The following is a 10,094-nucleotide window of genomic DNA, read 5'->3' as shown; positions in this document are numbered from 1 at the left end:
TCCTCAGATTCCAGGTCCAGTAAGATCCCTTTGTTTTATTGTCCTCTTGGGGTCATGAGGTCAGATTATTTCACTGCCATTGAGGTAGTTTCAGGTAAGGTCAGGCCCTTGATGCCATTTAAGAGCCCCTTAATGTCTGGTTCAGGTCCTGGATGAATATTTTAACTACTTTTGAAAACCTGGTTACTTTTTCAAAACGTTTTAGATCATCGATGACTGTGTTAGGTAGTTTCAGACACTTGATGACAGTTTATGGAGGCTCCTGGTCATTCGTTGCTGTTTCAGGATATTTTCGACCATTTAAAACGGTTTCAGGAAGTTTCAGAACCTTGATGACTGTTTCAGGGAGTTTTAAATCCTTAATAGCTTTTCTGGAAACGTTAGACTCTTATTTCTGGAGGTTTTAGACCCTTGATGACAGTTTCAGGAGGTTTTCAAACTTTTGCTGACTTTTCAGGAAGTTTCAGGTCTTGTGTGATTGTTACAGGAGGTTCTGAGTGACAGATTTTTGGGTGCCCTGCTGTTCTATGCCTTTAGGAACATTGTTCTCTCTCTAAACGTTCACCATGTTTCCATGTGTTGCTGAAACACACAAACGCGGAACCTTTGAGCCGTCTTCATGCAGCAGCGCCTTTACTGGTCTTTTTGTTTCTATGCCAATGGCAACGGTGAAGCTCAGGTTTGAATGCTCGCTGATGAGGTGCTTCCTGTCAGCTCACCTGAAAGCCTTTCATCATCAGAGGGAACAGCTGCCACCTCTGATTGGGTATTGTTCGGCTGACAGCGGCATCAGATAACCTGTGAGATTTATCAGTTCATCTTTCGGAGGAAGCTCTGGTCCTCACCTGAACTGAAGCTCTGTATCTGAATCAAATTATTCAGTTCTTCAAAGACACAACACTGGCAAATCCCTTGACTTCAGGAGTATTTTCTTAATTTGATGATCAAAGGTTACTTAACAGCTTTAGTCTGGTTACTATCAGCTAAAACTAAACAAAATGCTTTAGTAGATTACAGAAAGTCTGGATCACAGAAAGAACCAAGGGCTGGATTAGAAGTATGAAAAGGACTGTATATTCTGTCCTGTGGATTATCTCACCATCTGTGCCAAGAGCCCACAGGAACGTCTAGAGAAGAATAACATGTCTGATTTGGAGTCTTCCTGAAGGTAGAAAAGAAAACCAGATCAGTGACCAGCAACTGCAGGAAAGAGGAGGTTAAGACAAGCTGCAGATCCACCAACCATAGCTGGCAATAGAAAACAAAGCTTTTCTCTAAACAGCTTCAATCTGCAGCTGAGTTAATGGTGCAGGTTGATCTTCAGAAGACATGCTCAGATTATGCACAGAGGTGGGAGTGTGATGATGAGTGGCTGCAGGACAAGCCTTGGGGATCTGTGGAAGTACATGATTCTACAGGATTCTGGTGTTTCAGGATCTGCAGCATCCTGCAGCAGGTCTGCAGAGAAGCAACATTTTAAAATAAACACAAAGATCCAAAACATGACAGATTTTCTCAGAACATCAAACTGACCTTGAAAAAACCCTGAATCTGACTGAACACCTTCAGAGGATAGAAACTGATGATGTTCCAGAGTCAAAAAGGGAAAGAAGAGAATGAATGCACAGAAATATTCTGCAAATTTTATGAACAGAATTATATATAAAGGGGTTGTCAATATTTAAAAACTGTGACAAAAATGGTCTTCCATGAAGCAACGTGGAGTCTATTAGAGCTAAAGCTGATCTGTCCAAGCTGATAATCCGGTTGATAAACGCATCCTTGATACAGATAAAAAGTCCAGATCAACACCTGACAGGTGTTAAATGTTACTGAGCGTGCTCAGATGTTTGTAGAGAGGTGTTTGTAAAAACCAGAAAAGGAGAGCGGAAGTGAGACAAAGACAGGAAACTGAAATAAAATGTGAGCTGAGAGTGTGAGACAAAATTCAGTTTCACACACACACACACACACACACACACACAAACTTATAACAGGAGTGTGTGTGTGTGTGTGTGTGTGTGTGTGTGTGTGTGTGTGTGTGTGGGTGTGGGCGGGTTAACTCACTCACTCAGACATGATTTCATTTCAGGACTAGCAAGCACAGCTTAAGAATAAGAATGAAGGAGAGAGAGAGAGAGAGAGGGAGGGAAGGAGGTGGAGAGACTTGATATAGACAGAGGTTCATCTGAGCGCGTGCAGAGGAGTGTTTCAGCAGACGGAGAAGTCAGACTGTCTGCCTGCAGAGGACAAGGACAGCTGGACAGATCCCCTTCATCCACAAACATCTGGAAGCATCTTCAGTCTAAAGACCAACAGGTCAGGGTTCCTCCTGTTTCTGTAAGCTGACCGAGCTGCATTTATTTATTAGCTGCCTTCACTGTTTAACAGGTTGCAGGACATCTATAGCTCAGAAAACCTCAGAGTACTACAGAGTACTACTGGGCAATGGTACTACAGCTGTTTTTCAGTTTGTTGTTTAACCAAAGGGAGAACATTAAACTAAAGTAATGATTGAGATTAACAACAATCAAGTTGTTAACATATTTTTATCAGAGGAACTGAAGCATAGCTCCGGACAGAGGTTTCCATCCACTTCTCGTGGACATGCTTGTAATTGTCCTACCAGTTAAAATGAATGTTACCAATTCTGCCAGGTAGACTGGTCAGATATCAGCCAGAATGATGCCAGAAGCTTGTTCAGAGATACAAAAAGCCTTTGGTTAAAGTACAACGTTCAAAGAAATATTAAAGAAAATATTAGGGATGATGTTTTTAAATATATCTGTCCTCTTCCTAGAAGCTACACCTGGCCTGGCTCTGTGTCTACCTGTGACACCTTCCTGGAGAGGGGCATCGTCTGAGCTTCTGCTGGCAACAACTTAATGCTCACCTTCTACAGATGATCCACATAGCCCTGTCTTTCAGTGTTTAACCCTTTCTCTCTCCTAGACATGGCTACTGACTGAGCTTCTACTGTAACTAACTCTATGTTCTCTCTTTCAGACTCTAACCTTGAAAACTGGCTCAGAGTTTATCTGTTCTTTCTTTCTAGGTGAAACGACTAAAGGAGCTACATCCATTAACATTTACTTTTCCTTCCCATAGAAAGTACTCCTGGATCAGTGCTTCTGTGTTCTCTTTGTGTCTCTGCTCTGTTCTCTCAAACCCCCAGTCGGTCGTGGCAGATGGCCGCTCACACTGAGCCTGGTTCTGGTTCTGCTGGAGGTTTCTTCCTGTTAAAAGGGAGTTTTTCCTCTCCACTGTCGCTACATGCATGCTCAGTATGAGGGATTGCTGCAAAGTCAACGCCAGTGACTGTCCACTGTCTCTACATGCTCATCCAGGAGGAGGGAATGCTGCAAGTCACTGACTGGATGAAATCTGCTGGGTTTCCTTAGACAGAAAAACTTTTTATCCAATTTGAATAAATAACTGAATCTGACTGCACTGTTCAATTGTTAGGATTAATAGGAATGTATGAACCTGACTTTGTAAAGAGCCTTGAGACGACATGTGTTGTGAATTGGCGCTATATAAATAAAACTGAATTGATTTGAATATTTGATGCTGTGTGAAAAGACTGGCTCTGATTAATAATCAGATAAAGCTCAAGTGGTCTTCATGTAAAATGATTCAAACTGGTGACTGTAGACAAACAGCAACAGAGTTTGTCTGAGAACATGAGGCTATTCCACCTGAACTGACAGACAGCAGTAATGATGGAGATTGGATTAAGTCTCTTATTAACATCACAGATTGAAGCGAACAGGTGAGATCGACAGACAGGTGACAGCCAATCAGCTTGGAACATTCTTCAGGTGATTTCCGACCGCTGTTGCTCATTGGGTCGAGCAGTCTGACAATGAGAAAGTTGTCAGTTGGATTCCAGCTCCCCCCAACACATGTTGAAGTGTCCTTTGGCAAGACACTGAACCCCAAGCAGCCTGTTGATCTGTGTACAGTTGTATGAATGTGTTAGTGTGAATGGATGAATGAATTCAGTCCTTTCGCCAATAAATAATTATGATTTCATTGTTCAATCCATACCTTCAGCGATGTTTGACTCAGGCTCTCATTCCTCCCAGGTCGTCATGACAGTAGAAATGTTTGTACTGCTGAGCGTCTGCCTTAGTACATGTGTGGCTTTCAACGTCGACATGTCGTTTCCGGTGCTGAAGACAATCGGAAGCAAGAGTCTGTTTGGATTCTCAGTCGCTCTGCATGAGGATCTGGAGACGGGGAACTTCCTGTGAGTGAACACTGCCTTTCTAATGCATACACTCCCACCAATCTGTCCCTCCTGCTCCGTCCGTTTCAACTGTTGTGTCCTTGGGCAAGACACTTCACCCGCCTTGCCTGCTGATGGTGGTCAGAGGGCCCGGTGGGACCCATTGTATGACAGCCTCACTTCTGTCAGTCTTTTCTAGGGCAGCTGTAGCTACAGTGTAGCTCACCACAGTCAGTGTGTGAATGGGGGGGATAACTGATTGTAGTGTAACGCGCTTTGAGGTCCTCGGACTACATAAAGCGCTATACAAGTGCAGGCCATTTACCATTTCTCATGCGCACACCTGCACCCATCAGCTACACTTCTCCTTCTAATGCACACACCTACATACACCTGCACACGTCTCTCAATCCACTCCTACTTTTGCACATACATGATTATCTGTCCCTCACCTGAACGCACCTGCATGCTTCCTTTTAATCCACACACCTGCACTCCTGTACACACTCTGTATTGCTGGGAGAACACACCTGAATCAAACAAATGGTACCTTGTAGGGCCTCTGTAGAACCTTAGGAGATGCTGAGTAGGTAATTTAGCCATTTGATTCAAGTGTATTGGGTAAGGGACGTTTCTAAAACATAAAGACACTGGGCTCCAGGGACTGGAATTGGACATTCCTGGTTTAGGACCATCAGAACCATCTAAATGGATCTTTAAGAGGGTGGCTGATGATGCACAACATCCTCTCAGTAATTTGTAGGATCTGAAAATCTGTCACAGAATTCATTTCAGGATTTCTTCCAAACGTCTGAGAATTATGGAGCGGATTAATTATTTTTACATTTTAAAGATGCTCAGAGCAAGCTGGCATCCTAATGTTCAGAGGTAATTTAGGGTTTTAGGTTTCAGAAGCACAGTTGAAGGTTGTTTGTTTGGGGTCTTCTGTATGTTTCAGATCTGTCTACCTAAATGCAAACTGCAGCTCAGAAATGAGCTGTTCCCATCGCAATCTGTTCTAAAATAAAAGAAAGCTGTGCCCTGACTGGCCCTCAGATGCATGTACTAAACATACGTGACTAAACATAACAGCGGTTGTATCAGTTTCCTGTAATGTTGAAAGTGTTCAGCCATGCAACACCGAAATGTGGTCTGATATGTTCTTCAACAGAACCTCAGTTCTTTTCAGTCTGACTCTGACACCGAGTCAGTTTCCTTTTTTACAGAGACAAAAAGCTTTTATTGAATGGAGGTAAGGTTAATACACTGCTCAGACAGCCCAGTAGACCAGTCCCCATCTTCATCCTTTCACCACAGGTGGGCACCAGCTAGTTACAATTGTTTGAGTAACTGTTAAAAACATTTACTTCTAGGAGTAGTTTTACTTTATGTTTTTACTTGAGTAAAGGTATTCTGAAACATGCTTACTTGAGTACAGTTTTTGGCTATTTCTACCCACCTCTGACCTTCGGCAATTAACAGCCGAACTTCCTACCTATCCACAGCTACTTTTTCCTTTTCTTTGTCCATTTCATACCTGGAAGCAAACCATGTCACACCAATCCACTGAAACAATGGAGAACCTGTTTATGTTGTTAAATATTTTAATGAATTGGTTTCCTGTTTAATCTGGTTCTGATCATCAGTTGGACCAGGGGAAACCAAAATAATTCTGAGCTTCTTCCTGCTTGTAGATGTTATTAAGTGAGATCATCTAACCACTCTTTGCCACCGCAGACTGTGAACTGATTATAGAAATGTACTTTATTGGTTCATTGGTTGTGAAACCAGGTACAAAACGTTCTGCAGACGGGTCCATGTTGATGCATGGGCCGCATGAAATGTCCTGTAACAAAGAGTTTTATTTCATACCTGGACATGTCAGGTACAAAATGACCAAAGGCATGAACTGACCAGCCCCCCATCAGAATCCATCCAGTATCACCATCTTCAATTACAAGAAATATCCACACGGTTCATCCAACCAGCCACCAACCAATGGAAACTGCTGCTTGCCTGCAGATTCTAACAAACCATCTGGGTCTGAACACACTCAGGACACTCTAACCCAGGTCAGTCAGGTCTAGATCCCAACAGCAAGAACCAGGACTCAGTGGTAATAACAGGTCCAGCCCAGACTCAGAACTGTAGGAGACAGTCTAACATCAGAATATTTTTGTCTTGGTGTTGAAGGAGTTGTTGCTCAACCATGTCTGGGTCGGACCCGATCAGTCTGGGAATGCTGTTTCCCTTCAAAGGTCTGGAGCTCATCTTTCCATGCAATGTTGATGGTTCACTGCTGTCTTCTGAGTGGTTCTTCTGGTTTCTCCACTGATGATGCTCAGGCACAGTTTTATCTCCCAGTTTGTGATAACTGGTTTTTCTCTGAGGAGGCTGACTCCATCCAGCTGTTGCAGACCCGTCTCCATCTTCATGAAGCCTCTGAGTCTGCTCTGAGACTCACGCAGATAACTCTCCATGACGAGGAGGGTTCATCAGATCAGATCCCAGTAGAGTGCTGCTCTGTCTGAATGTGCTGTGCAGCGCACCGAGTCAGCTGAATGCCCTGCAGTGTTAATAATGTGTCTGAATTCTCCTGCAGCCTGAGAAAACCGCAGCAGCCCGAGCAGAGCGGGGCCAGGGAGGGGCCGGAGGGATCATTCTGGACAACAATCTCGGATCAGAAACGATGGGACTGAACGGAAAACCCTGGATGGAAAGCAGCAGCTTTCTTTTTCATATTCTATTTTTTGTTAGAGATTTCATTTGCAGCAAATTAAATGTGGGGCTAGCATTGAGCTACATGAAGGGATCGTCCTTAATTTGATACTAAAGCAATCTCCTTGAAGATCCTGGTTTCTGAGGATCAAATATGTTCACTTGGTGTGAACCGCGTAAAACCAAAGAAAGATTGGAAGGGATTTATGTCTTCCTCTACCCAGGAGAATATGTTAAAACCATACAGAGAATACAGAGACACGTCTGCACCAGGACCTGCTGATAGCTGTTAGAACCATGGAGCAGAGATTACTTTGGGACACCTTCGGCCGTGTGTAAAATATAGGCTTATATTCACAAACTTTACTGAGCAGAGGTGGAGCCAGCTTCTCTGGGCTCAGAGGCTTCTGGGATGGACCATCACACTGTGGGAACATGGATCTGATGGATCAGTCCTCCAGATGTTGCTGGAAAAGGAGCATTCAGCCTGTTGTCAGCAACCAGTCCCTGCAGCCAGACTCTGTGATGGTAGGAGGGTGCATCATGGTATGGGCTGGGATCATTTCCTCTTCTCTGATGGCAGCTTTGACGCAGAAAAATAAAGCATCTTTAGAGCAACATTTGCAGCCTTTAGGACCACATCTTTTCCAAGGACATCCATGACAATGGAAAACCACATTTTAAAGGCTGACTGTATTGTTCAAGGGTTAGTTATTAATGCATGTGCCTGACTTGAAATCTATATGATTCGATTGAATTGACTTAGCCCATTTTAAAATTACCCACCTTTCACACAATGCAGCAGGAAACAACACTCTCCCAGTATTTTTACCTCTGCCTTCCTCCCTCCCTGTTGGTTGGAGTAAGGGGGAGTCAGGTTTAGCCTAAACCGGCTCAGTTATGGTTGAGGTCCAAACACACCCTCCATTTCTGCTACCTGTATGACCCCTTCTCTTTTCCAATGGTTATAATCAGTCTGACAGAGGGAGGTATCCTGATTCTTGTGGTTTTTACTATAACAATGACCATCAGTGGGCTCTAGATGGACACACTTTATCAGTTTATTATTTTACTTTGTACCCCTATACGTGACCCGTTCTAAAATAGCCGAACTCTAACACCCAGTAACAACCCAACAAACCTATACCATTCCAAACCCTTTATGAAGTGCCTTGAGACGACATGTGTTGTGAATCGGCGCTATATAAATTAACTGAATTGAACTGAACTGAAAGGCCTTGTGAGGAAGACCAGGGTACAGCTGCTGGACCGGCCTGCCTGTAGTCTTGACTGGTCCCCAACAGAGAATGTTGGAGGAGACACCGCACTGCTGGACCCACGAAGAGATGTTTGTAGGAAGAATGGGACAAAACAACTGGGACTGGGATTCATTCTTTGGTGTCCTGAATGACAGAGCAGCTTTAGGAAGTGTTTCAGAAGGAAGATCAGAAAGTTTATTTTGGACATGCTGCAGCCTGAAATGCAGACATACAGCCATGCTCTGCCTGGTTCTGGGAGGGTTTATCTCGTACAGCATGTTGTCTGCCGGTGCGTCAGCCTCAGACTCAGTGTGATTTTAAGCAGTTTCAGACGCTGACAGGTCACATGGTACCCCTCCCATCCCGGTGGTACAGGCCAGAGGACTCCCTGATTGCACCGTGTTACTCGGACTCTGAACATACGTGTTTCATTCCACACTGAGCTGCGGCTTCCTGAAGGAGATCCTCAAACAGCTCAACCTGAGGTCACCCAGCTGCCTGTCTCCATCGTCACCATGACGACTGTCTCTTTATGTTCACTAATTAGATTGGCTGTGGGTGTAGCACACACAGATTGATGTTTCTCTGGAGGTTCAGGTGCTGCTGCTCCCTGCTGCTCTGGGATTGGCTAACCAGCGGATCAATGAGCTTTTATTGATTCCTGAGGACAGAATATAGACCCTGAAGAGCTTCCAGGAGACCACTGATGAGGTCCTGTTTGTACAGAGGAATGTTGGATAGCTGCAAGGGCTTGTATTTGTTTCTGGATGTGGTTCCAGCACTGTGTCCTGGAGGTTCTGGAGTTCAGGAGGAGGCAGGATGAATCCATGGGGTCTCACAGGTCCTAAGTGCTCCCTGGAGACCTGGAGGATGTTGCAGGAATCAATAACTCATCTCATTTATATGCTTCTGTTGCTGATTGACACAGCTGTGATGTCATCACCATGAGAACCTACCTGAGCAGAGAACAGATTAGAGGTCACAGAGGGAACACAGGAAATGATCACACCCACAGATTTCCTGTCAGCGAGAAGCACAACGGTCTCTCACTGACGCCCCATCACATAAATGGGGTGTCATCTTTTCTCCATGTGGACCTCTAGTCCTCCCTATGCCAGACCTACATCCCAATAATCCCAGTAAACCCTCAGCCTGGTTTCATGCTCCTTTAAGTGAATTCCCAGCTGTTTGGACACATTGTTCCAGTGTTTCCACTCCAGTCCAGTCCAGTCAGGATGGGTCCTATCCGGTCATGTTTGACTCACACTGACCTCTAAACAGTTTGTTGTCCTCCAGCTGATTTGTCACATGACCTCAGCCAATCAGAAAGAGCTACTAGTTCCCAGCCTGTCATTATGTCCATTACTGAGTGTCGTGTCTGTCCTTCAGACTCATTTATTCTGAGACACCAAAGGAACATGACTCAAATATAAACACGGTCAGTTTAAAGCTTCAATGACCTCCAGGAAGGTCAAAGACTCCAGATTTTCAGGAACATTCTTGGTTCCTTCAACAGTTCACCAGCAGCACTTCTGAGTTTTTCCTTCTGTAATGTAACTGTTAGCTTCAGTGTGTGAATATGCAACCAGCTGTTGGGAAGGTGAAGCTGTAATTCTGGAACTCTCCTCTTCATCACCTGCAGCTCGTCCAAAATGTTGCTGCCTCTCTGCTGACCTGTAAAAGAAGATGTGACCACATTACGTTCATTGTCCTCCTTGCACTGGCTGCCTGTACGTTTTTAAGATTTTACTTTTGGTTTTTAAATGTCTAAATGGTCCGACACCTCCTTACTTATCGGACCTCAGGCATGTTCCCAGCAGAACTCTGAGGTCAGGTAACCTGCTGCTTTTAGATGTTCCTAGGACTTGCCCGGCGAGCCGAGGACA

At 44.4% G+C, this 10,094-nt stretch overlaps 1 protein-coding gene across 4 annotated transcripts in view; it reads left to right on the top strand.

The window, feature by feature from the left end:
• Positions 1–2,128: 2,128 nt before the first annotated feature.
• Positions 2,129–10,094, top strand: part of LOC124863994 (integrin alpha-3-like) — a 28,081-nt gene continuing 20,115 nt past the window's right edge. For 2 of the 4 annotated variants that reach the window (XR_007037241.1, XM_047358592.1), the window contains exons 1-2: positions 2,129–2,319; positions 4,089–4,252. Coding sequence is in view for 2 of the 4 variants with exons in the window: in XM_047358592.1 (XP_047214548.1) it covers positions 4,095–4,252 (158 nt within the window). In the remaining 2 variants the exon portion in view is untranslated. Of the gene's footprint in view, positions 2,320–4,088; positions 4,253–7,227; positions 7,478–10,094 lie in introns of those variants that run through there. The other 2 variants (XM_047358591.1, XM_047358593.1) reach the window with 2 other exon arrangements.

This window comes from Girardinichthys multiradiatus, chromosome Y (genome assembly GCF_021462225.1).
Source record: "Girardinichthys multiradiatus isolate DD_20200921_A chromosome Y, DD_fGirMul_XY1, whole genome shotgun sequence".
NCBI lineage: Eukaryota > Metazoa > Chordata > Actinopteri > Cyprinodontiformes > Goodeidae > Girardinichthys > Girardinichthys multiradiatus.
This window is presented reverse-complemented; position numbering and strand designations above follow the sequence as displayed.